The following is a 26,848-nucleotide window of genomic DNA, read 5'->3' as shown; positions in this document are numbered from 1 at the left end:
AGAACGCGCAATTTCTCCGCAATCCGCGGCGCAGGAGGAGCAGCGAGCAGTGGCACTCTTGCCCCCTCCGCCGCCTCCGTATCTGCCACAACATTGGAAATGGATGTGACACTGGGGAGTGCGGACATCATCATGTCACCCTCCGACGACGTTGAGGCTTCGCTCACGTCCACGTCCCTCGGCTCCTCCACGGACAACGCCGCCGGTGCCCCCTCGTCTTCGTCGGCCCCCGCTGCCTCGTCGCCAGTAGTGGCCGACGCTCCCAGCACCCGCTGTCGCCACGCCGCGGCGCTGTCCAAAATGCGCGATGGAAGCCGTGCCGTGTAGGCTGCCTGTGCGCCATGCAGGCGTGCCATCAGCTGCCGCCACACGCCGTAGAGCGCGTTTACCTCACGCACCACGAGCCGGTGCCCGCCGAGAGTGCAGCTGTTCATCGCTGCTGTGTGACGCCAACTGCAGCCAAGGTACTCGAGGCACTTTAGATATGCCGCGTACCCGTTCTGCATCAGCTCCATCAGGTAGGACACCAGCGTCAGACCACGTGCCGCGTCCAGCTCGTCCTGGAGCACGTAAAGGTACACCACATCCACAAAGGAGCGCACAGCGTTAGTGATAATGTGCGGGCCGCACCCAGGTGGCAATGAAAACGCCTCAGCCGTCACCGCACTTGACACGGTGGTCGTTACCGGCGACGCGCCCTGAGCACCGAGTGCCGGCTTTGGTGGCCCGGTGTAGGCACCGTTGGCGACATTGTGGACGGCGTCCACCTCCGCGCAAACACCCAGTACCATCCACTTTGAAGGCTCCGCTAGGCGAGAGTTGCGGTGCTTGTTTGACGGAGCAGCCACCTTGATCGCTTGCTGTGTGCCCTCGCCCGCCTCGCCGTCGTCGGAGGACGAAGACGCCGACGGCTCAGGAACCGAGGTGCCCTTTCCTCCGGCACCCACAGTTGGGTCGTTGTGGCGGTGTGGTGCCCTGGGAGCCATCTCGTCACCTCCAGCGCCAGGAGCACCAACAGCAGCTGCGGTGAGAGAGTCCGCACCTGCGTGCGCGGTCGACTGGCTGCCACTACCGGTGCAACCAGCGGCAGGCGTTGCAGCCGCCTGTAGTCGAGTCTCTTGCGGTTGTCGCTCAGCGCCGCCCTCTGATGTCTCCGGCAGTGGGAACGTCAGTGGCGGCAGCGGCGGCCCCACCTTCGCGTGAAACCATGAGTGCCGCAGCACATCCTCTACCGAGTACCGTTGAGCTGGATCCGCCGCGGTCATCCGCTGCACGAGATCGAGCCACGCGGGCACTTCGTCCGGTGGGTATTGCCGGAGCTCCCGCCAGATTGTCCGCGGCACCTCCGAGCGCAGCTGCGACTCCCATTTGACCTGCACACACGATCCACGCATCATCTCCAGCAGCACCATGCCGGCAGAGTATACGTCAGCTTTGTAGCCGTACGGCTGCAGGGCGAGCCGCTCCGGGGACATGTACATCGGTGTCCCCATCTCCGAGTGGAACAGCGGGGAGAAGGCATCGGCCGGCTCGTCCTCCTCGTTACGCGCCTCGCGACCGGTGTCCTTGCCACCACTGGCGCTGGCGGGGCCTGCCTTGTGGCTCTCTGGTGCCGGCGCAGCCTTGGCCATCCCAAAATCTGCCAGCTTTAGCGTCGCCACCTCGCAGTCGGCGGAGGTCAGAAGCAAGTTCGCGGGCTTGACATCTCGGTGCACGATGCGGCGCCGCTTCAGTGTCAGCAAGGCGTTGCAGAGCTGGTAAGTGAAGGAGCGAGCAACGTGGGCGGGCAGGGCACCACCGCGGGCCTTCATGAACTGCTGTAGATCGCCACCCTCGCAGTACTCTGTCACCATGACAAAGATGCGAGAGGGTCGACTCTCGCAGGAGGAGGACGACGATACAAGCCGCGGCGCGGCGCCCGCCGCGCCGCTTGCCTCGTTACGTGGGGGCTTCAGCACCTTGTTCCACGTGGAAATGACGTGCACGATGTTGGGGCAGTTGTCGGCGCGCACGTCGTACAGAATCGCCAGCTCCGACGGGCAGCCTGGAGACCTTGGTTTGGATGGCGGGGCGAACGACGAGGAAGACGGCCCCGCAGAGGACAGTGCAGCAGGATGACTGCCCTTACCCTCGTGCCGGTCGGCATGGCGCGAGTGCTGACTTGCATGCTCCGAGGTTGGAGTGAACACCATGGGGACATTCTGCAGCAGCTTGACGGCGACGACAGTGCCGGAGGCGGGAATGAGACCGCGGTACACAATACCGAACTGACCGCGGCCAATGACATCGGCCTCGTTGTAGATCACATCCGCGTTCTTGCCAAGGCGCACGTAGTGGCCGCGCGCACTGGATGCCTTGTTGGGCTCCATGAGAAATGACGGGGCAGAAGGCGGGCAAAGGGATGTGATCATGTACACACGCACCTCTTCGAGGGAGAGCAGACACACGTACACGCGCGCGCACACCTCGTCTAAAATAGAGCGAAATGATGAAGAGCGCAATGTGGTGCGAGCGCACCAACAAACGTACACAGCAACCAAGAACAGAAGGGAGCGGAAAGAGAAGCTGCAGACCAGTGGTGGTCAGCTGCCGATGGTGCTGCAACTCGGTGAGGGCCGAAAAAACGGGGGATGGGGAGGGAGGGGGGGCATACGGATATGAGAGGGGCATCAGATGGCGAGTGCGTGCGTGTGCCAAACCGAAAGAAAAAAAACAAGGAGAGGCGGCGGGAGGTACGGCAGAGTGAGGATGGGAGGTGAAGCGGTGAAGGCGGGTGCATACGCGCGCGTGGGGTGTCACAAAGGCGACGAAGACGTGAAGGGGAGATAGCAAAAAAAAAGGTAATGAAGGCAAGAGAGTGAGCCAGGTAAAGCATGGGCCTCACTGGCATGCATTAGACATATGCTGGCGTGGCCCCTTGGGTGGATGCGCTATGCCGGGGGTGCATTGGTTCAACGCTCACCTGTTCAGTCATGCAGACCCGAAGACCGATACGCAAACTTGCACAAAACGCACACACGTCCGTCCTCTTCCTTCACGCTTCTCTCGAGTGTGTGTGTGTGTGCGTGTTTTGGTTGCTCACCCTCTCGCTGTACACCTCCACGACGCGCCACGCAGTTCCCTTTTCGTTTCGCTGCGCGTGTGTGCGTATGTGTGTGCTTCTGTGTGTTTACGTGTGTGTGTGTGTACGTCTGTCTGTGCTTAGTATCTCAGCTAGAGATACTGTATTACGGGAGAGGGAGTGGTGTGCTTGGGTGTCCTTTCTTTCATGGAAGGGTACAGAGATGAAAATGGGGGCACTTAAAGCTCACAGACAGACACACAGGCGCAGACATACGCAGACAGAGAAGCGCAGAGGCGCACGCATACAGACAGAGACAGACAGCACAGGGGGAAGCGGGAAGGGGGGGTGGGGTGGAATTCGGACAAGGTGACCACGCCCTTCACTGCACAATAGCAATGCCCCAGAGACGTTCCTTCCTTGCCTGTCCCACCCTACCCCTCTCGTGCGGCACCATAAGCGTCAACGATACACGCAGCGCGCACGCACGCACACATGCAGAGCGATTCACATAGACAAACAGAAAAAAAAACGAGATAGGGAGAGAACGCACACAGACAGACAGGCCGACACTCACACACTTCAGAGAACAAGACAAAGACAAACAAAAACAAAAGAGGAAGTGCACCGGGGAAAACAACAGAAGAAATATACATATATGCATGTATATATGTATATATCGGTATGTATATCTATCTAGATACGCGTGTGTGTATATATCTAGGTATAGATAGGCACATATATATATATATACATGCATACATGTATATACAGAGAGAGAGAGATGCGAAGTCAACGAAACGGTGCACATCACGACAACCACAACACCAACCACCATGCGCAGCGGGGGAAACGCACCAACAGAAAAAGAAAGACGCGGTGATGACGACCATACGAAGAAGGGAAAACGACAACAACATACATCGCCAGCCATGGCACGCGCGTGTGCCACAAAGAAAAAGACAGAGACCGAGAAGACGAAGGGTGCACCGTAATCATAGCATCCACGCCAAGAGCAACAACAGCAGACAACAATGGCGTGGCAGCATCGACAAGCATAAAACAACCCACAGTCGCCACCTGACAAGAGACGCGTTATCACGCAAAACAGAGAAAAAGATAATGAGAAACCCCATAAATGAAATCCTTGCCCGCTTCCTACAGGCCACGTCACTGCCATGCAACACGAGGTCGAACGCCTGTCTACTCCTCCTCCGTCACAGACCCAACCTCGCGTGGGCCGATGGCAGCCGTAGACACACACGCGCCACAGCAACGCGCCGACCCAGCCATCGGAGAGCACGGCCCCTGCCCCCACCCACGCCCACAGCCCATGCATCGCGGGGCGCCGCGCAGCCGCGCCCACCATGCCGGCCGCCACCGGGCGCATCCCCCTCGCGGTGGCGCTCGGGCACCCCACCAACACCAGTGGGCGGTGTGAGGGCCGGGCCGGGTGGGAGACGCTCGGGTCACGATGACGCTCTGCCCATCATGTGGATGGATACAGATCTGCCTCGCTGTCGCGGGCCACTCCGACGCAACGTCATCCAGGACGCCACCGCCGGCACCAGCAGCGACACATCGCTCTGAACCCTCCCCCCTGCGGCGTAGGCGCCTGAACCCGTCACCACCAGAAGCGGCTCGGCACTTGGCAGGGGATGGGGGAGGGGGCTGCCTGGCTCTCCCACGGAGAGAAAGTGGGTGCACTGGTCCCTGAGGTGCCACGCGCTGAGAGAGGTGTGTGTATGTCCCTCGCCCCCCGCTTTCACCCGCCATCACGGCCCCGCAAAAGAAACGGCGAGAACAGCGGCAACGGGAACACGCCACACCCGACACACACGCACAGCGAGCCCACTGCTGGGAGGGCCATATTTCACGTGGATACGCTTATGAGGGGTGTTGATGCGTTCGTCTCCGTCTGCCTGCATGGTGAGGTGAATGCCTGTGTGCGCACTGGGAGGAGTGGGGTCCGATGTGGAGAAGTGCGCGGTGTACGAAATGGAGGCGGCCGGCAGTGTGAAGGCGGACTGTAGTGCGTGGACGGAAGCGCCGCCGCCCACCCCCCAAACACCACCAACACCATCATCGTTGGTCTTCTTTGTGGACGGGGGATGAAGATGTCGTTGCTGTTCCTCAGTTTACCCTTTTCATTGATATGCACATATGTGCTTGTGTCTTGCTTTCACGGATTCCTTGTCGTGTCTCTTCGCGCTTCCTTCTGGAAATGTGCGGTGGCCAAGCCTTCCAGGCACACCGGCAGAGAGAGAGAGAGACAGGAACGTGATGAAGCGGCGAGGGAAGGAGGAAAAGGAGAGGAAGCGAGGAGGGCAAGGCAGGTAGGACACGCGCACGAGAGACTAAAGGCGCCGCGGAAACGAGCGAGGAAGTGGGAAAAGTAAGAGACAGGGTGTAGACGAGAAAGAAAGAGACGCGGAAGAATACCAAAACAGAAGAAAGGGTTGAAACCCTCCTCGAGACCCACCAGGACCATCCATCGACCCTCGACGCTCCCCGCAGCTCTGACGAGCACATACGCAGGCCGAGAATAACAAAACGAGCAAACCACACAAACCACGCTGAGCAAAACACACCAGCTCAGAAGCACGCAGAAGAGGGAGAGAGAGACGACAACGTACTCCGGCGCCCCTCACACGGAGACGGAGGGAAAAAAGCGAGAGGCCTCACAGCACAAAATGCCAACATGTGTGAATGACGAGAACAACAACAACGATCCGCTAGAAGAACACGAGAGAGGCACGCACACACAGAGAAAGAGAAAACGAGGCTCCAACACAAAGACGAGGGAAGAAGGAAGGAAAATATCAAACAAGTTACAAGGCACAACAGCAACGGCGAAGCAGCCACACACACACACACACACATCAGGGGCATAAAAGTAAAAAGGAAACATCGCCAGAAGAAGGGGAACAGGTAAAAGACAAAGGAAATCACTAGCAATGAAAACTTACCAAACGACAAGGGCCGCAGCAGCAGGGGAGAGAGGGAAAAGGGGAGGTGCACTCCTGCTGACGCACGCACGCACTCCCTCTCTCGGTCTTATCGGGAAACAGGTTTGGTGGAGAGGGAGGGAGGAAGGGGTGGTTACATTGCGCACTCTAGCCATCGCTTTCGCCGGCCTCTTTCTCCCATAAAGGGAGGAGGGAGAGAAGGATGGAAGGGATGGCAGAAGGAGGGAGCGGGAAAGCTGCGAAGGGCACTCGCCGCCGACTCTCTCCACGCCTGTCTCTCCTTTTTTTTCCTGTACCCTCGTCATTTCTTGCCGCCCACCCACCCCACCCCTTCGCGTGGTTTCTCTCCATCTCGTGCTTTCATTGCCCTCCCCCCTCCACCACCACTTCCCAGCGCATGCCTGAGTACCAACGCTACAAAACCACATGCACAACAAACGATAAGAAGCCAAGGAAAAAAAGAGCCATCGCAAGCTACCAGCCATTGGCACGGCCACACGCACGCACTAGCCCTCCCCCCAACTCACGCACACCCGCAAATGCATATACAACCGTGCTCCATACACTTCAAACAAATCGAAAGAAGGGAGGAGGGGGGAGAGTGCGCACCGAAAGCGGCATCACTCCCATCAGACAACGGAGTATAACGGAAAATAAAGAGAGAGGTCCGGTGCACAACCCAAACAACTCGATACAAAGAGAAAGAGGGAGGGGAAGGGGGAGATACAAAAAGCATGAAAGCCACCGAGAGAAAGAGAAACAGAGCCCCACCCCACCCCTTTTCACCACAACAGCACCCCTCGACGCGTTTGCTGCATAATCGCCCCCTCCCCTCACTCCATCCTTCCCAATCCTCATGCCAGGTTCATACCACTGCCTCCTCCTCCTCCCCCTCCCCCACACACCCACATCCACACATACATGCATGCGTGCATGCACTTCTTTGAATTCAGCGTATGATGTGGTTGTTCGTCGCTCCAACGCCTTTTTCCTCGTTTGACTCGAGGAGAAAAGGGGTCAGAGATGAACTCTCTGTGTGCCCGCACGTGCGTGGAGTAGGGGAGTGGGAGGGGGAGGGACTGCAGTTGGGCAGAAGTCGTGGGCGTGCCGGTGATTGCCTTTGCTGCCGCCGCTGCCACTGCTACTGCACATCGGCATTCTCTCGTGGACGCTCGCCCTCTCCTTTCGTTTTTTGCAGTCGCTGGTCAGGGGGAAAGGGAGAGAGGAGGGAAGTCGGGGGGGCGAGGAAAGCGTGCGTATCAGGAGACTGGACAGACTCAGAGAGCGAGAGAAAGATGAGGGAAGATGGAAGAGGCGAGGGAATGCATATGTGAGAAGGGAGAGAGACTCAAAGGAGCTGGCAGAGAAAGCAACACGCACACGGCCTCAGCTGACGTGTCCGCGTGTCTGTGGGTGTGGGAGGGAAGGAGAGCGGGAGGGAAAGCGGGAGGGAGAGCGGAATGATGATGTGCTCGACAAGACAAAAAATAGCATCAGCGCCGACGTATTACCCACACCCTGAACTCACATGCATACACGCGCACAGCTAGCCCAATGGCGAGATCTAAAACTAGTCCTAAAACGAAAAACAAAAGAAAAGGGAAAGGAGAAACAGTCACAATTGCAGCAACGCTGATATGGGGAGAAAGGGCACAAGAGGAGGGGCATGGGAGTGAGAGAGAAGGAGGCGTGTAAACGTCCTCACCCCTCCTCCCGCCGTCACGCCGTCACGCCGCCCGCCCGCCCCCGCCTGCCTCCTCTTCCCCTTCCTCCTCACGCTCCCCGCCGCTCTCCCTCTTTTCTGTCATCCTCGCATGGTGAGAACAAAAAATTCGCTCAACTAAGGTCCACCAAATCAACTCCCTCACTTCCGCTCGCTACTCGAATTGGAAGTACCCATGCACGTCCTCCGGGGCCGGCCCGTCAAGGTGCAGCACCCACTTCTCATGCAGCAGATTGAGAGCGTTCGCAACGACGTCAGTCTCGACGAGCTCAGGCGAGCTCACAATGCTCGGGTCGCGCAGGATGTAAACATTGAGCAGGTAGAGCGCGTGAAAGGTGAACTCCATGACGCGGCGCAGCTGGGTCTGGATGTTCGGGATTGCTTTGAACTTCGTCTCAAGCAGGCGGCAGCGCTCCTCCGGCGTCTGGCAATTCGCCTCGTAGTCGGGCGGAAAGACGAGCACGTAGTGCAGGAGCAGGCCGCCGAGTGAGCCGGGCACGTCGCCGAAGGGGAGCAGTGGTGTCATACTGTCGTAGTCTTCCAAAGAGCAGTCACTAAATCCGGAGAGGAACAGCGCGGCAGCGATGGCCTCCGTCAGCACTCGCAAGCTGCGGTTCATGACACGCGACATGACGGTGAAGGCGCACAGCTGGCGGCTGTACACCGGGGCCCACTCGAACTCAGACTCCTCGTCCGTTTTCTGCTCATACGGGACTGACACAAGGCAGGCAATGCGCGTCGCCAGCAACACCTCTGGTGGGTCGGCCAGCGCGCCGTCCTCGTCGTGCTGCAGTTCGATGGTGTCGGCAAAGGTGAAAGCAATGGAGTTGATAGTGCTGACGCGCACAAGCTCGGTGAAGCGCACCAGTGCGCACTGGAACTCCTGTGGGCAGTGCTCGAGGGAGATGCTAAGGTAAGCTGTGAAGAAGACACGCTGCTCGCTCATGTTCGGGTCCGAGGAGCTGTCGACGAGGTCGCCCTTACCACCGTCCGGCCCGTTGCTCTGATCGTCAGGGGCGGATTGGCCCTGCACCATCGCCTGCACAGGCTCCGACGCCAGCTCAGCGCCATCCATCGGATCCGCCGAGTGGGAGAAATAGCCGACAAAGTCGAACGTCTTGAGCAAAATCGCGAAGAAGGTCTCCTTTTTGCCGTGGTACAAGATCGGTGCATCACGAGGGGATGCGTTGGCCGGCAACTGCGGCGCCGGGATGCACATTACCGACGACTTGAGGGAGAGCACCATGGACATATCGATATTCTCCAGCTGGTCATCCGGCACGCTGGCAAGCTCTGGCGAGTTCTTGAGGTTCCACTCGTCCAACACGATGAGACGATCAGGCGGCAGAACGCTCATCAGGATCGAGTCAAACCACCGCACCCATGAGATCTTGCCGAGGCGCTGGCCGTGCGCATCCGCCTTAATGCGAGAGACCATCTGCGAGATTATCTGCCCGCGCAGTGCCATGAGAGGGTGCAGCAAGTGGTGATACTCCTCTGTGTCGGCGACAGGGAACTCATCGCGGATGTAGAGCTGGGTGACGGCGGTCATGAGGCCGACCGAGAGCAGGCCGGTGAACTGAAAGTAGAAGAGGGACAGCGGCACGAGGTAGCCGAACACGCCAGACAGATTGTTGGGCATGTTCGCGTTCGTCAGGCTGGGGTCTAGGATGCGCTTGAAGTACACGAGCGAAGACTCCGACGTTACCTGATTGGAGAAGACGGGACTGTACTGGATGTACGTGCGGCCCTTTGAGTGCTTCAGCTTCTCAAGATTAGGGCGCTCATTCTGGTTCTGCGGGTACTCGTACTGATCAATGAACTCGCGAAGGGTGTTGAAGCTTGGGTGCGGCGTCGACAGCTCCTCGTAGATGCTCTGCGTCGACAGTTGCACACTCGCGTGGGCGGTCGTGATGGCCGGGTGCGAGGCGATGAGCAAACCGAAGTCGAGAAAGCGATCGCCAGCCGCGGCGGTGGACGTCTCCGTCACGTAGCGCGGGAACAGCTCGCGCAGCACCTCGTCGCGGTCGTAATAGGCCACCTCGCTCGTCTGCAGGTTCACCTCCGCAATCACCTTCATGTCGTCGTAGGGCACCATTAGCATCTCTGGAGGGCCCATCAGCAGCTGCGCGATGCCCTCCTTGTGGAGGGTGCACATCTGGCACCAGTTGAGGAACGGCGCCGTCACGCAGACCACGTTCTCCTCCGTGCGCAGGAAGCGCTGAATGGCCCGCAGCACGTCCTCGCCGACGGCCGACGACGTCTCGAAGGCCTCGGTGATCTCGTCCTGCGTGGGGAGCTCGATGCCCTCGTTCAGCTTCGCCCACACTGCATCGCGCGAGTGCAGCTCGTCCGGGCTCGGCAGGAACGCCTCCACATCGCCGTTGATACTAATGCCGTTCAGCACCCATAGCGGCTCCAGGTGGTGCGCGCGCATCTGCTCCACGTGCTTGTGCACGAGAGACAGCAGGCAGTCGGGCAGGCAGGAGTGCAGGAACCACAGCGGGTCGGTGCGCTGCAGCTGCGCGCGGAGGTTAGTAATCATGTAGTTGCCGTCCACCGCAATCGTGATGCGGCTATCGCACTTCGGGTCGTAGTCTTCAGGGAAGAAGGTACCAAGGGTTGTTTTGCGCAGCAGCCGCTTCTCCATGAGGAACTCGTAGAGGGTCTGCTGCGGGGCGAGATCGCCACGCGGGTCAGCGTCCATGTACCCCGGCATCGGTGGGCCACCCATCCCGCCCATCATGTTGGCATCCATGCTGCCACCGTACATGCCCGGAACACCGCCGCTCTGCTGCATCATGGGGCCCTGTCCACCTTGCGGTGGTGGCGGCATCATCATCTGCGGGTTCATGTTACCTCCACCCGGCATCTGCTGCGGGCCGCCAACACCACCCATCATACTCGGCGGCTGTAGCGGCTGCCGCTGCTGCTGTAGCGGCGGCGGCGGGGCACCCATGTTGTTGCCCATCGGTCCCATCCCGCCGCCACCCATGCGCGCGCCAGGCACACGGCCACGGCCCACCATCGGCACCGGGCCACCGCCGCCGTATTGCATTCCAACCATCTGTGGCTGCCCCTGCGGCGGCGGAGACGCGTTTGGCTGCATGTGCGTCGGCGGTGGCTGCGGCGAGCCCCAATTGCTGCTCATGCCGGGTTGCTGCTGTTGCGGCGGCGGCGGCATCGCCTGTTGCTGCTGCTGCAATGGGGGCGGCGGCCCCTGCTGCATTTGTTTGCTGCCTCCCATCGGTCCCATGATGCCACGGTTTGCGCTGTTCGATGCACTGCCGCCCCCCATCATTTGCTGCTGCTGCTGTGGGGGTGGTTGCATCTGCATGTTCGGGTTCTGCATCCCACCTCCCATCCCACGGCCACCGCCACCACCGTAGCCACCGTTGCCTTGGTAGTGCTGCGGCTGCAGCGGAGATGACTGCATGTGCATCTGCTGCTGATGTTGCTGCGGCGGCGGAGGCGGCTGGCCAGCACGATAGCCGTTGTTCTGCGGCGGTGGACTGTTGTCCACATCCGGGCCATAGCCGCCATCCCCGCGCATCATTCCGGGCTGCGGCTGCTGCGGCGCGCTATTGACGAAGCTTGGCGACGGCTCCATGTGCGGCGGCGGCGGCGGTGGGGCAGAGCCGCGCATATTCGGGTTGTAGCTCATCCCTCCACCCTGATTGCCACCGTAGTACGGCTGCTGCGGCGGTGGAGGAGGCAGCTGCTGCTGTTGAGGCTGCGGCCCCATGTTTGACGGTCCAGGTGTGCGGACGCGGCGGCCGATGCTGTTTGGCGTGCTCGCGCCGCCACCTTGCTGCTGCTGCTGTGGATAGGGAGACGACTGCATCCGAGGGGCGTACTCGTTCCCCATCCCCACAATCTGCGGGTGCGGAGATGGGGACATCATGTGGGGAGGGATACTACTTTTGTTGTTGCTGTAAGCCGCACCGCCGCCGCCGTATACCGGCGAGGTCGGCGCGTTGCCACCGCCACTGCCGCCACCATACATCATGCTGCTCATGTTGTTCGATCCGCTGTTGCCGCCGTGCTGCGGTGGCGGCATTCCGCCGCGGCCAACGTCATTGTAGCCGGCGTGGTGATGAAACACGTGCAGATGCGACTGCGGTCCACCTGCGCCATTACCGTAGCCTTGCTGCTGCTGCTGTGGCGGCGCTTGCTGTTGCTGCTGTTGTGGGGGCTGCTGTGGAGGCGGTGCCTGCTGCTGCTGCGGGGCGGGGCCCTGGCCACCACCGCCGCGATGCATACGAGGCGGCATAACTAGTTATGCCGTTTTTTTGTGTGTGTTTTCTTTTTTTCTTCGGCCGGCTTTGTTGTTGTGCTTAAGCTCGTTTCCTTTTTGTCGGTGTTTTCCCTTTTGGCGTCGGTCCCCCGACTGGACCTCGTCTGTGCGTGGCGTGGGGGAGGGAGGGGAGATGGGTGTAGTGTGTGTGCTTGTGGGGGTGGGTGGGTGTGTGTGTGTGTGTGTGTGCTTGTGGGGGTGGGTGGGTGGGGAAGGGGAGGGGGGTTAGAGGGGAGGAGAGGGGAGGAGAGGGGAGAAGGGTGTGAGAGCGTCTCTCTGTTCTCTTCGCACTCTCTTCCGTTTTCCTTTGTTCGTCTGCCTGTGTGTGTGTGTGTGTGTGTGTCTTCGAAGAAGAAAGCGGGTCGTGTCGCAAAAGTAGAAAGCACGCACACAAGCACGCATACAGAGACAGAGGCAGAAAGGGGGAGAGAGAGAAGGAGAAGAGGTGAGACGTGCGGAGCGCTTCTCAGCTGTCCCAGCACACACAAAGAGCAACAGACCAAAGGCAGGAAAACGCACGAGTCGAGACCGGTGGGATGGGGAGAGGGGAAGAAAGATGGATAGATAGGTGTGATAGAGGGAAGCAGGGGAAGAAGAAAGGACGACGAGGGCACACAGCATAGAAGACGTGCGATAGAACGATAAGACAGCACAGGCGCACGCACACAGCATCGCGCACGGGCGTATGCCCCATACAAGGGTCAGCACATCTTGGTGTTTCGTTCTCTCTGCAAAATGTGCGTTGTAGGTCGCTTACGCTCGCTTCTGCTTTGAGAAGGAGGGCGTGCGGCGCTTAACGCGCCTCCGCCGCTGTCGCTGCACAGGTTGCTTTTTCGCGTCTCGTCAGCTGAGATGCACCCTGTGGTGCGTCTGTAAGAAAGTGAGACAGAGAGGGGAAAAGCCGTGTGTGCGATGTCCTCACGTGCCGCTCTTGAGCGTGGTCAAGCGCATGGCCTGATGATTTGCTGGCGTGCATCAGCAGCGGCTGCACATGTGTGTGTGTGCCAGTGAAGGTCGTACGGGGGAAGGGGGTCGGCTCGAAAAAGTGGGAGGCACACTACACCCCTCAGACGTACCGCTGCACAAAGACGCCACAAAAACAGCTCGCGCCCTCACAGAACACAACACACAGAGAAGAAGAGAAAGCAGATAAGGAGACGAGACAAGCGCACGACCTTCGGAACGACTGCCTTCGGCCGTAAGCCCGAAGCGCCTGTGCATGAGAAAGAAAGTGTGGGTATGCTCCGCAGTCGCATTGGCCGATTACACGCACACATGTATTGAGATGGGGGCCGAGCTGCAGTAGTTATGGGTAGTCGTGCGCACATGCAGCGCTTCAGGATCGAGAGGCCTGCTTTAAAGGGTGAGCTGAGTGACTACAGCAGCGCTGCCAGAATCGCGATTTCACTGCGCTGTGCCTACAGACGAGAAGTCTTGTACGGGCGTGAGAACCTTGGAGACGGCGTGCACTGCACTCGATGCGTAGCGTGCCAGCACATCGGCACAGCGTAGTGGGATGGCAGTGCCGGCCATTCGCGGTACGACGTACGCCAGTGCCTCATCCTTGCTGCTGTGGGACCTGCCGCTCAACGGCTGCAGCAGCTCGCGAATCGGCCCGCTAACGACGCTGCACCATTCTAAAACCGACTCGCCGTGCATTTCCAGTGGCAAGTACGCCTACATATTGTGTAGAGAAGACGTCCACGTTCAGTGCCTCTATGCACGTGTAGCGCCGGTGCAGCTCTGTCTCTCTGCCTTTCGAGAGCTGGGGTGGAGGGGCGGAAGCTCTATCTGTGGAAAGGCCGGAAGGATAAAGAGCGGCAGTCACATGGGCAGAGGAGGAAGAACGGGAGCCAAGAAGCGGGAATGGAAAGGCCGATACGCATCGTGGGAGAGAGAACCTCTACGTACCGCTTTCTGCCGTGCCGGTTTCCGATTTTTCACGTGCGCCATGCGGGCACACAACTGCACAGGTCACACAGATATAGGAGGCGCTCGGCTGGCGATAAGGCATGGCGTGGCATCCGACTCGGTTTTTCTGTGGATAAATAGGTAGAAAGAAAGTCATTGACTAGGAAAGGAAGTTGGCGTTGAGAATTGCGATGGGCGACGCAGATGTGGAAGGCGTTCATCTGCGCACACTTTTCCAAGCACACGCACAAGCACAACACACACGAGGAGAAGCACACAAATGGGCGCACTCCAGGCAAGCGCTTGTGCCATAGCCTCGGACTTCAGCCTTGCGAGTGTGCGCGCGCTAGTGAGCACTTGAGTCTCCTTGGCGCAACGACACCGACGGGCCACTCGTACCGTGTAGACGGAGGGGGACACGTGCGTGTGCGCGTACGCAAGGTACTAGCGCTTCTCCTCTCCGGTGTGCCTCCCTCCCGTTTCCATATTCCCTTACGCTCGGTTAGTCCGCGGTTACGTGCAAAGACTCGAACACAGACACGCATAGAGAAAAAAGCAAGTAAAGACAGGGGCGAGGAGGGAGTCGCCTCACACGAAGCACAACCGCCCGCATCCGTGTGTGCGTGCATGCTCTCTCACAGGCATACAAACACACACACAAACTCGCGCACGCACACATAAACAAGAGAAACGAAAACAGAAATCAGCGATCCGTCACACACATGGAAAAGAATATAATGGACACATACGACGAGTCCATCGATCGAAGGAGTGCAATGGCCGAGAAAAGAACGAGGCATCTTCTTCGTTTTGCCTCACCTACCCATTTCTCTGCCGCATCACATGACGTCCAACCGTCCATCCACTGCCATCCCCTCTCCCTCCGACCCCTGTCACAGACCCAACCTCGCGTGGGCCAATGGCAGCCGTAGACACACACGCGCCACAGTAACGCGCCGACCCAGCCATCGGAGAGCACGGCCCCTGCCCCCACCCACGCCCACAGCCCATGCATCGCGGGGCGCCGCGCAGCCGCGCCCACCATGCCGGCCGCCACCGGACGCATCCCCCTCGCGGTGGCGCTCGGGCACCCCACCCACACACCAGTGGGCGGTGTGAGGGCCGGGCCGGGTGGGAGACGCTCGGGTCACGATGACGCTCTGCCCATCATGTGGATGGATACAGATCTGCCTCGCTGTCGCGGGCCACTCCGATGCAACGTCATCCAGGACGCCACCGCCGGCACCAGCAGCGACACATCGCTCTGAACCCTCCCCCCTGCGGCGTAGGCGCCTGAACCCGTCACCACCAGAAGCGGCTCGGCACTTGGCAGGGGATGGGGGAGGGGGCTGCCTGGCTCTCCCACGGAGAGAAAGTGGGTGCACTGGTCCCTGAGGTGCCACGCGCTGAGAGAGGTGTGTGTATGTCCCTCGCCCCCCTCCCCACTTTCACCCGCCATCACGGTGGGAGGGGTGGGAACAAAGATACGAAAGAAAAAAACGAGCTCAGACTGGCATACACACATGCACACGCGTGCGCCTTCTGCTCTCGCAAAACCACCTCTGCCGCTCGTCAGATGGTGCAGCGCGCATCTGGCTGTTTGGCAGCTCTGCTTGGGCATGAATCGTGTAGCTCACATCATGTTATCGCGGCGGAGACCGTCACTCAACCGCGCAAGGCAGGGTTTGTTGTTGCCCTTGCTCTCGGCGTTCATCCTTTTCGGGATTGTTGTTTTTATCGAAGGGAATGGCCCGCGAGCACAGCAGTCATCGCGTTCTCGCCGCCCCACCCGCTGCCCGGGCGACGAGTGTGCAGCTGTTGCGAGGCGCGCAAGATTAGGCTGGAGAATCCTACGCGCCCTTCTTACTGTCCTTCGGGAATGCGCTCCCCCTCCTCAGTGGGGAGTGTCACCTTCTGGAAGATGACCTGGCCCTCCGCCAAGCCAGCAATCTTCGTTCTCGGCTTTACAATGCCGAATAGGTAGTTTTCCATGTCCACGCGCGCCGCCTCCGGCACCCCGAGCGCGTCCATAATCTCCTTCGCCTTCTGCGGCATCACCGGCTGCAGGAACATGGTGCAGATGCGCAGACCCTCCATCGTTACATACAGCACTGTGCCGAGACGCGCCGTGTCCGTTTTCACCAGCTTCCACGGTGCGTTCTCAGTCACATAGGCGTTGAGGCTGCGGAGCACGTCAAAGATGGCAATCAACGCGTGCTGAATGTCAGGCAGGCAGTAATAGTGGTCCACCGTGCCAGCCAGGTTGTTGAGCGAGGCGATCAGCGTCTTGTCGCTCTCGCTGTACTCTGCGGGTTCCGGCCACATACCGTTCACATTGATCTTCGGCGCCACACAGCGCGACACCAAGTTGCCGAGCGTGTCGGCGAGTTCGCCATTCAGGCGGGCCACCATGTTCTTGTCACTGTAATCGCCATCATCCTGGAAGTTCGACTCGCGCATCAGGAAGTATTTGAGCGCGTCGATGCCGAACTCTTTCGCCTTTTCCACCGGGTCGAAGGCGTTGCCGAGCGACTTGCTGATCTTCCTGCGATCTTTTGTCCACCAGCCATGCGACACCAGCCGCTCCGGCAGCGGCAGTTCCGCGGACATCAGGAAGGCTGGCCAGTAAATGGCATGAAACTTGAGGATGTCCTTGCCGACCACGTGCACGTCGGCCGGCCACCGGTTCAGTGTGTGGTGGTCCTCGTCCAGTGTCTCGGTGCCGTCGGCTGCGACACGGGTCAGGGCGCCGGTGTAGTAGTTGAAGAGGGCATCCAGCCACACGTAGATGCAGTGGCGCTCATCACCGGGGACCGGGATGGACCAGTTCATGACGGACTCGCGCTTGCGGGAGATGGACAAGTCGAAGAGACCCTTCTCGACTGTCTTGATCACCTCGCGGCGGCGGAACTCCGGGACGATGCAGTTGGGATGGTCATGGAAGTACTTGAGGAGACGCTCGCGGAACGCGCTAAGACGGAACATGTAGTTCTCCTCCTCCACCCACGTCACGACGTGGCCGCTCTCCAGGCTAACCTTGCACGGCTTTCCATCCTTGTCTACACCGTCCGCCACGTTCTGCGCCGTCAGGAATGACTCGTCGCTCACCGAGTACCAGCCCTCGTACTTGCCGAGGTAGATGTCGCCCTTCGCCTCCAGCTTCTTCCAGATGTCCTGCACCAGCTTCTCATGCGTCGGGTTCGTCGTGCGGATGAAGTAGTTCATGTCATAATTCATCTCCTTGAAACACTGCTTAAACTCGCTCGACACGCTCGTTGTGAAGTCCATCGGCGATACCCCCTGCTTCGCCGCTGCCTCGGCCACCTTCTGGCCGTGCTCGTCCGTGCCCGTCATCACAAACACCTCCTCTCCCTTCACTCGGTGATAGCGGCCGAGAACGTCGACGATGAGCGTGCTGTAGACGTGGCCGATGTGTGGCGACGCGTTCACGTAGTAGATCGGCGTCGTGGCGAAGAAGACTTTCTGCTTCTTGGGGCTCACCTCGTACGTCTGCGGCACCCGCAAGAAGTCGCTGCACTCTTGCACCGACAGCACGTCAAACGCAGAGGCAATCAGCTCCGCGTGCTCCGCCTGGAAAACCTGGAACCACTTCACCAAATGCGGCACCCTCGCCGCCTGCGCGGCGGGGAGCAGCCCACCCTCGCACAGAGCCGGCAGGAGGGACGCGAAGAGGACACTGTCGACTAAGAAAGACGTGGACGACGGCGCCCCCTTCACCGCCACGGTGCCCTGGTGCTCCTCGATGGTGGAGTCGAGCTTCTTCAGGGCAACCTCAGCCTCGCCCGTGATGCGTCGCTGCGTGTAGAGGGGGGTCAAGGCTGGCGTCAGCACCGTCGACTCCCACTCGAGCCATTCCGCCTCTCCTTCGAGCGAGTTGTCGGCGGGCGACGGCGCAGCGTGCGTGTTCCAGAGAAGACGTGCCGCCTCATTGCAGCTGTACAGAAGCGCCCTGGACTTGGGCAGCTGAAGATACGGCGTGCTGTAGGTGCTGCCCAGCGTCACCTCGAGGGGCTTCTGCACAAACATGGCGCAAAGCACGGCCTTGAGGGCCTGATGATTCGCCTTCTCTGTAAAAAACTTGAGCATTCTGACGGGCAGCGGCGGCGGGGGGAGGGGGGAATAGAGAGCACACACACACACACAGAGAGAGAGAGAGAGAAAGGAAAAAGAAGGGGTGCTTGGTATCTCTGCTGCGGCTACTGTCGACGATGACTAACACGATAATGCGTACCGGTGTGCCCTTCTTGGATTCGCTTACTACCTTCCTTTCGCTTCTCGGAGAAAATATTCCTATTCAGTTGCGCTCGCCGTTTTTCTTCTGTTACTCCTCGTTTCTTGCGGATGCACAACGGCGTCAGTGGCATGGAGAGTGAGAAAGGGACAGGGCCGTTTAGCGGAAGAAAGGTGGATGCAGCCCACAGGTGTGTGTGTGTGAGAGAGAGAAAGAAGGGGATGAGGAGGGCCGATGGGATGGTCATAAAATGGAAGGCGTTCATACGTGCGCACCCACCCACACGTACACACACACACACACGCCCCATGCATACACGCAGAGTGAGAGGGAACCCGCCGCTGTACCCCTACTCATCCACACCAAATGTGCGCCTGTGTGTGCGCACGCGCGTGAGCACCAGCAGACGGCCTCCAGCATGTGTAGCATGGCGCGCTGTTCAGGATGTTATTGTTTGTCGTTGCTCTGAAGAAAAAGGTGGGAAGGGTATTTGTGCAAGGGGTGGGAGTCGACGAGTGCGACGAGAATGCCCCCGCTCTCAACCTCTATCTCTCTCTCTCTGCGTGGCGCGCTCCTTTCGGCCGGCACGGGGGTCCGCTACATCCTAGAAGAGACTCGGCCGCATCACCATATAAAGTTGGCGGGGGAGGGAAGGGGCGAATACAGAGGGAGAACCTACAGAAATGAGGGGAGAGAGGAGGCCAAGAAACACACACGCACGCCGATAGAGAGAGAAACGTACTTAATAAGTGCTTAAAGAGGCATCGAAGCCACCACCGCCATCAAGGAAGGGAAGGGCACACCTTTGAGTGGCACAGCACAACACAACACAGCACACACACGCGCATCCATATCCACGCCAACGCACCACTTAAGCACGAAAAAAGAAAAACGAAAAGGGGGAGAACAGAAAAGGGGGAAAGACAAGATCCGCAATGACACCAGCACCCACAACGATTACGTCACAGACAGAAGGGACAGGAGGAAGGAGGAAGGGGAAGAGACGAGGTCCACACGCGATCGGGACGCGGGACCCGAAAACGGAAACACACAACGAAGAAAAAAGAGACAGCACCACACGCATGCAAACACGACGAGCAACAGAAAGCGAGCGAGACGAAATTTCCTGCTTTTCGCTCGCTTTCACGCTTTCCATCGTGGCGTCCTCATGTGCGTCGCGCACGAGGTCCTCTCTATAACTACGCAGAAGGCGTGGCACCGATGCCGGAGGTGGTCGCCGCGGCATTGGCCGAATCGGCTCGGGCGCCGTCGAGAGCAGCGGCGCCGCCACTGCCAGTCTTGCTCAACCGCGTGTGCACTGTGTGGTGCAGCTTTGTGAACATGGAGTCGAGGGGGGCGTAGTGAATGAAGGAGGTCTCCCAGAACTTGTACTTGGGCTCGCGCATCAGCTCCACAAAGGTGTTGAGCACGCCCCATGGATGCGGCTGCACAATCACCGTCTTCTCCGCCAGCACGCGCGTGATCTGCTCCTGCACACAGGTCTGAGTGTGCGCGTCTACAGTCGGCGACGGCAGAAACAGGTTCAGCACCACATTCGCAAAGAAGTTCGTCTGAATGTTCGGGAAACGCAGCTGGTTAGCGCAGGCGCCGAGCATGTAGTAGCGACGCTTCGTGTTGAGGCGACTGCACAAGAAGCGGTAGCACGCGAGTACGTTCGACTTGGCAAAGTTCGCGGGGATGCGGTTGTCGTGGGTGCGCAGATACACGATGGCCATGTGCTGCACCACGGCGTTGATGAGGCTGCGCTTGGCCGAGGCCTGCGTCAGGTCGTTCAGAACGTCTGTCAGAACGCTGTCGCGCACTGGAGCATCATCGTTCGTGATCATCATCTCAAGATTCGCCAGGAGCTGCGGCTGCACGTTGAAGGAGGTGAAGGTGGCCTTGATGCACGCCTCCTGCACGGATGTGTCGAGCACCTGCAGCATCGCCGGATCGTTGGAGTCGACGTGGGGGAACGGCTCCGGCAGGCGCTTGTCAGGTGGGAAGGAGCACAGCACCGTGTTCAGCAGCTGCACGCACGAGAGCGAAATGGCCTCGCAGAGCGGGTAGTGCTGTGCGATAAGGAACCGCGGGTAGTCGTGCAGGAGCACCAGCACGAGCTTCAGCAGCGACTTGTAGAAGACCAGGCCGTTCGGGGAGATGCGGTTGCCCTTGATCAAGAATTTCACAAACATCATGGCACCGGCGAGGAGGTCAACGTAGTGGGGCCACATCGACTGCACGTTCATAAAGCGTGGGATGATGTGGCGGTGCGACAGGATCTCCAGCCAGCCAAAAACAAAGCCCGGGTACTCCATCGGGTGCACGCGGCGCAGAAACGTGTGGAAGGCACTCGTGAACTCTGTCGACATGGCACGCGTCGTCGAGATCTCCAGCCGGTGAAGCGAGTATACGAGGTTGCTAAGCAAGCGCACGTACGGCTGCTGCTGAAAGAGCGGGACGAACTGCTCATCGGCTGCGAGCGTCCACGCAGGAGCAGGGCGAGCCTTGGCAACGAAGTTGTGGTGCTCCGTCAGCACGCGCGTCACGGCATCCAGCACGCGGCGTAGAAGCGTGGTCTCGGCCCGCAAGTCGTGCGAGGCCTCGTTGCGCAGAGAGCAGCACTGCAGCAGCACCATAACCAGCTCCACAAAGCCATCGCACATGACGAAGGGCTTTGCGGTGTACGGAGTGCGGTAGCCTGGCGGGCCGCCAGGCCGCGTGCCCACCAACGTCTCGCTCGTGATGTTGCCGTCTGCGCGCTCCATCGCAAGCATTGTGTTGGCGTAGTACTCCACACAATAGCGAACGCCCAGGCTCAGGAAGGTCTGCAGGTGAGCCGTGTCCAGCATGCGGCGCTGCTGCAGCGTCTTCACAAACTCGACGGACGGGATGCGCTTCTCGGCGTAGCGGTGGCTCTTCTGCGACCACACCGAGATCCAATCATTCATGAGCTGTCCCACCTCCTTTTGGAAGGCCTCGTCCTCGCCAGGCCGGACGCAGTCGCACGGGACGAGGAGCTTCGTAATCTGGCTCGGCACAATCTTGCTCAGAGGCGGCTCCGTGACGTACGACGGAAGCGTCTGTGCCGGCGCCGCCGGCGCGGCGCGCGGCGCTCGCGTCCGCGCAATCGTGTCGAGGGCCATGAGCGTGCGGCGCATGTCCTTCGACGCCACGAGCTTCTCCTTGATGATGACGTCGGTGATGATGTCACCCGCAAAGGTGACGTAGTTGGACGTGCCGTTGGTCAGCGCCTTCGCCAGGGCGTCATCGAACTCGCTGCACTTCAGGACCTTGATGCGGATGAGGTCTGTCGTCAGTTTCGAGAAGGAGTAGCAGTGGCTGTGGCGCAGGAACAGCCGCGTGAACTCGTCGCGGTTCGTCTCCTCGCCACACTCGCGGCACCGTAGCACAATGCGCAGGTACAGCTGATGCAGTGCTGCGGAGATGCGCAGCGCCTCCTGCTGCCATGCCGGGTCCTCTGCCGCGTTCGGGGTGCCGTCGGGGTTGGTGACAGCGGCAGCAGCGGCGGCGGTAGCAGCAGCGGCCTGCGTGTTCTTGGCGCTGCTGTTGACCAGCTTGGTCAGCCGCTCCGTCGATACGGCGAGGGACATGAGCTTGTTCAGCATAGGGCTGAGGAAGTAGGGGCTCGACTCCTCCGTGATGAGGCTCATGAGACGGCCCAGGTGCTGACGGATGGGGGCCTGCGCGTCATCGGTCAGACCGCCCGGCTTCTGGCTGGCGGCATCAAGCTGCGCAAAGTCCAGCGGCGGGGCGTTCTCGTTCGAGTGGTACCGCGACACCGCCTCCTCGACGCTGCGCAGCACCATGTTGAACACGGCCACAGGCGGCACGCAGCTGTAGAAGTCATCGTAGACATCCCGCTGCGGGGCCGGCATCCGGCCAGACGGCACGAGCGTCTCACCCATCACGCGCAGCAGCTCCGCGGCCTCGAGCTGGTCTGGCGGCAGTGGCAGAGGTTCTTGCTCCGCAAAGGCGCTGGCCTTCTCGCGCGCGACGTCGAATAAGAATCGGCTCGTAGCCGTCGCCGCCTCCTCACCGACGCTGTACTCCACTGCACGCATGCACAGCTCCAGGTTGCGCGCCACCAGGGTGTCGCGAATTGTTGCCTTGTGCTCCAGTGGGGTGTAAGGGGCCAGAATCCGCTCCAGCAGGTTTGTCATGGAGCGGTGCAGGAGCAGCGGCAGCTCATCGCGCACCATCACGTAGCTCAAGCTAGATGCCAGTGAGCGGGCCATGGCATCGCCAGCGACGAGCATGTCATCGGGGAACGGGTCGCGCGCATAGTCCTTCAGCACCAGCCTCTCCGTCGTACGGGCGGCGATAGCGACACTGCGCTGCATGCAGTAGCTCACGGCCTCGTCGACCACGGCCTGCAGCTGCGCGACAATCTCGAGCCGATGATCAGTGAGACGCTGGGCATTGTTGCCAAAGGCGGGATCGCTAAGCGTGGAAAACACCCAGTTCAGCGAGATGCCGATCGGAGGGCGGATCGGCTTGTTCAGCATCTGCATGACACGGCTCACCTCGGACGGCGGGGCCTGCGCCTTGTCCTTGGGCTGGAACGGCTCGGCGCTGGCTTGCAGCGGGCGAGCGCTGCTACGCAGCGACTGCTGCATCGGCGGTGATGCGGTAGCCGGCGCCGGCTGCGCTGCGACGACCGCCGCAGACACGTTGCTCTCATCCTCACCGACGCGGAAGTCGGGGCTTTCGTTGATGTTGATCTCATCGTACACGTCGCGCAGGCGCGTCTCGGTGGAGGCGTGAGAGGCATGCAGCCGCATGTACTGCGCCAAGTCCTGCATCGACTGATCCAGCGACTTCAGCAGCAGCTCCAGCTCGAAGCGCAGCGTCACACGCAGGTGGGGTAGCGTGTACATCTCCATCAGCAGCACCAGCTGCGCCATCGTCCACGGGTTTGGCGGGCAGAAAAAGCGCGACTTGGCGCAGCTCGTCAGGACGCGCGTAATGAACGAAACGACCGGGACTAGCTTTCCCTCGCGAATACCCTGGCAGAGGAGCGACTTGAAGTGCAGGTCCTGCTGCAAGATGGGGATGTTCTTCTCCAGCGTGATGCTCCCGAGCCAGGAGCCAAGGTTGCGCAGTAGAATACGCTCGCTCGAGTCGGTGCCGATCTTCTGCGAGCTCAGCAGACGGTGCACTGCACCGATAGTGGCCTTGCGCAGTGCGCGCTCCATGTCCTTGGAGTGCAGCTTCGCAATCAGCTCAATGTACATAGAGTGGTAGTTGGGTTCCAGCGCCGCGCGCTTCACCACCAGGTAGTCCGCAAAGTACTCGTAGTACTCCGGCCGCAGCAACTGTGACAGCTCTGTCGCGTTGCTCTCCAGGTTGCGCACGTCGGTGTTGCCAATCAGGAAGTTGATCTGTTCCTGAATCACGCGCGGCGGGGCCGTCACGTTCGCGTTCGTCACAAGTGTACCGATGTCCAGCGTGTGCAGCTTCGCCGCCGCCATGTCCGTGAACTTCTTCGACTGCGACGACGCCGCCGACACGATGGCCGGGTCGATGGCAGCGAGCGCCTTGTTCGGCGAGCCAGGCTGCTTCGGGGACGTTGGCGAGGTTGGGCTTCCCTCACCGGGCTCCGCCGACGCCGCTGCGCCGCCACGCGCAGCGGCGTCCTCCTGCTTGATCCCTCGGTTGATGGCGGCGACGATGCCGGGAACGCGGAAATCCAAGTCCCGCACGTAGCGCAGAGCGCGACCGTACTGCGGCCAGTCCGGCAGCCGTGGTTTCACCTGCTCGAGCGCGATAATACCGTATTCCTCCATCGCGTAGTTGCCGGGCTTCGCGACGGCTGGCAGCAGGACACCCCACGCGCGCTGCTGCTGGTTCGGCGGCAGCAGATCTTTCGCGATCATCTGGCCGTACAACTCGGCGAACAGCTGCAGCTCCTTGCGCGGGTAGCAGCTTATGGCGGACGTCTCATCGAACATGATACCCACGATGCACGCATAGAGCTGCTTGTCGCGTGGCACTGTACTCTTCAGCAGGTTCTCAACAGTGGCAATGGCAGCTGCGGTGCTGCCAGCGGCGTACATCTTTTTGAAGAACTCCAGCGCTTCGTTCTCGACGTCGTCGGGGAAGAGAGAGTCCGTCGAGGCGAGGAGCGCCTTGGCGCAGTCCGTCACGCTCTTCAGCACCTCCTTCAGCGGGGAAGCGAGCAGGGCGTTGAGAGCCGCTGTCGCGCTCACCGTGTAGAGCTGCTTTTCCAGGAGCATCTCAGCTACCTCGACGATGTTCATGGCCACGGCGAAGCGGTTCTCCGTGGAGCTGGCGCGGAAGTGCAGCTTGCCCTCCAGCGCGCGCTGGAGCCACTTGTCACTCGACTCACCTGCTTCCTCCATGCACATGGCGACAGCAGTGACGAGGCGAGGGCTCCCGCTCTCGGCGAGCACGCGCTTCGCGGCAGGCTTGCACTTGAACACAACCTGCAGCACATCCACGAGACGCTCTGGAGCCGCCTCCGTCAGGTCCGAGAGCACGCCGATCACGGTGCTGAGTCGGCCCCGCCTCTCCATCTCGGGCACGATGTGCTGCGACACGAGGTCCAGAGAGGGGCAGTGAGCCTTGAGCAGGTGCTTCATGACCGTGAAATGCTTAACCGTGCCCTGGAAGTTGCCTGTGAAGAGGCAGTACAAGAAGAGCAGCGACAGCTTCTCCGCGGCGGGGCGGAACACGTCGTTATCGAAGTCTTTTTCGCGACTCGCCACGTGCACGGCAGCCTCCATGAACGCCGTGGAGCGCCATAAGTCCATCTCAGCTGTCGTCACGCCGGGCGGCTTCGTCGCCGGCAACAGCTCCGACGGGGCGTCTATCGCGAGCGGCTTGCGATTGACCTTGTCGGGGTGGCGCAAGATATATTCGAGCACGCTGCGCTGGCGCATCGTGTTCGTCCACCTGCCTAGAAACAACGCCACAGACGGGAACTCGTTATCCGGCTGGAAGCGGTGGTACGCGTCAAAGATGACGGAGATGTGCTTCACGCGGAACGGCTCGCCGTCCGGCTGGTCAAGCATGCGGATGACAAGGTCCCAGTTGAAGCCTTTCGGGCTCCCCTCACACAGCGCGTCGAGTAGCGGCATCGCGTTCACGAGCGTCGTCGTGCCGCTCATACTCTTTGGCGAGCTCTTCCCTGACGCCGTCATGAGGGACGCGTACGTGCTGCTGTCGTTGACGGCCGAGCCCGCAGAAGCGAAGAAGGCGAGCACCTCGGCTCCGTCGCGCTCTGTGAAGGAGTGCGGAAAAATGCTGAGCAGCTCGCGCGAGTCCGCCAGCGTCGTCACACACCCCGTTCCTAGCTCGCGCAGGACGCCCGCCACGCTCACGCGCGGCTTCACCTCTGTCTTCGGCTTCGGCAACGCGACCGTGTGGCACACGTTCGCCAGCTGGCCGTCCAGGTTTTCGGGGGCAAGACCTACCTGCCGCGACAGGAGCGCCGCCGCACGCACGCCGCCATCATCCTCCTTCAGCGCCGCCTGAGGCACGTTGAAGTCCTCCAGTATATCCGTCGCTGCCGTCTTGACCATCGCGTTTCCGCCAAGCACGAGTGCCATGGCCATCTGCATCTGTTTCATGGGAGACAACTTGAGGTCGTTCGCCATCAACGCAGTGAGGGACTCCTTTGTCAGGGTCGAGGAGCAGCCGTCGAGGGCGCAGGCAACCAGGGTCAGCCCGTTCGGCCGCCCAAGTGCCTCGCCCACCAACCGAGATGCCAGCAGTGCCCGCTCATCGCTCCGCGCTGCCAGCAGGGCTGTGCATGTGGCCTTGATCGTGTACCGGTGGAGCTCAACAGAGCGGGAGCAGAACTGCTCTAGCGTCGTCAGCGTTGTCTGTACGGTGTTCTTGGAGACGGCACCAAGGATGTAGCGAATCGCCTCCCCCTGCGAGCTGCCAATGTCGTTCACGCGATCATACAACATCTCACCTGCTTATGTATGTGCGTGGGTGCGGATGTGGGTCTGTCGAAGTCGGCGAATCAAGGCAACGCGTGAAAAGACAGGAGGGAGAGTGCCGTGAGAACGGCAATGCTTGCTCGTCGCTCTTTTCGTTCCCTCCCTTTGTCGTGTGTGGAGTACGCCCTTCGGCCACCCCCACTCGATCGCACGCTGTCCTTCTTGGCTTCTCCCTCTTTCTCAGCGTGTGTGTATGTGTGATAGATGCGCACACGCACACGCACGCACCGTCTTCTATGGCACACGGATGAAAACAACAACGCCAAAATACAGTCGGCGCACCCCAAAAAAAGAAACCGAAACAGCTGCAAAACAATGCACGTGAAACGAGAAGAGGCGAAGAAAGGAGGGGAAGGGCGGAGCACACACGCGGGCACGCCGTCCCTCACTCGATGGATGCTACGTGGGCAAGAGGAGGAGGAAGAAATAGAGAAATATATATGAAAACGGAGACACTCGCACCACCAACAAGAGGAGGAGGGATGGAGAAGGGGTGGGGAAAAAGGAAGAAGAAACGGAACGACAAGACACACACACACAAATAACAAAGACACAGAAGGCAAGAAAAAAGAAAAAAGAAAGAAGGAAAGCACACGCACACACACACACGCACAGATAGCTATAGAGAGAGGGGGCAAATC

At 60.2% G+C, this 26,848-nt stretch overlaps 4 protein-coding genes across 4 annotated transcripts; all 4 read right to left on the bottom strand.

The window, feature by feature from the left end:
* Positions 1-2: 2 nt before the first annotated feature.
* Positions 3-2,369, bottom strand: LINJ_21_0910 (conserved hypothetical protein; the record flags this gene model as incomplete). Its single annotated transcript, XM_001465359.2, has 1 exon — positions 3-2,369. A coding segment is annotated over one exon (2,367 nt), but the record flags the coding sequence as incomplete, so codon positions are not given.
* Positions 2,370-7,907: 5,538 nt separating this feature from the next.
* LINJ_21_0900 (conserved hypothetical protein) lies at positions 7,908-11,054 on the bottom strand (the record flags this gene model as incomplete). Its single annotated transcript, XM_001465358.1, has 1 exon — positions 7,908-11,054. The coding sequence occupies one exon, from the start codon at positions 11,052-11,054 to the stop codon at positions 7,908-7,910; it is 3,147 nt and encodes a 1,048-aa protein (XP_001465395.1).
* Positions 11,055-15,824: 4,770 nt separating this feature from the next.
* LINJ_21_0890 (putative methionyl-tRNA synthetase) lies at positions 15,825-18,068 on the bottom strand (the record flags this gene model as incomplete). The annotated part of the gene is made up of 1 exon (XM_001465357.1): positions 15,825-18,068. The coding sequence occupies one exon, from the start codon at positions 18,066-18,068 to the stop codon at positions 15,825-15,827; it is 2,244 nt and encodes a 747-aa protein (XP_001465394.1).
* Positions 18,069-19,412: 1,344 nt separating this feature from the next.
* LINJ_21_0880 (conserved hypothetical protein) lies at positions 19,413-26,174 on the bottom strand (the record flags this gene model as incomplete). The annotated part of the gene is made up of 1 exon (XM_001465356.2): positions 19,413-26,174. The coding sequence occupies one exon, from the start codon at positions 26,172-26,174 to the stop codon at positions 19,413-19,415; it is 6,762 nt and encodes a 2,253-aa protein (XP_001465393.1).
* Positions 26,175-26,848: the final 674 nt, after the last annotated feature.

The sequence above is a fragment of the Leishmania infantum genome, chromosome 21 (assembly GCF_000002875.2).
Source record: "Leishmania infantum JPCM5 genome chromosome 21".
Classification (NCBI taxonomy): Eukaryota; Euglenozoa; class Kinetoplastea; order Trypanosomatida; family Trypanosomatidae; genus Leishmania; species Leishmania infantum.
This window is presented reverse-complemented; position numbering and strand designations above follow the sequence as displayed.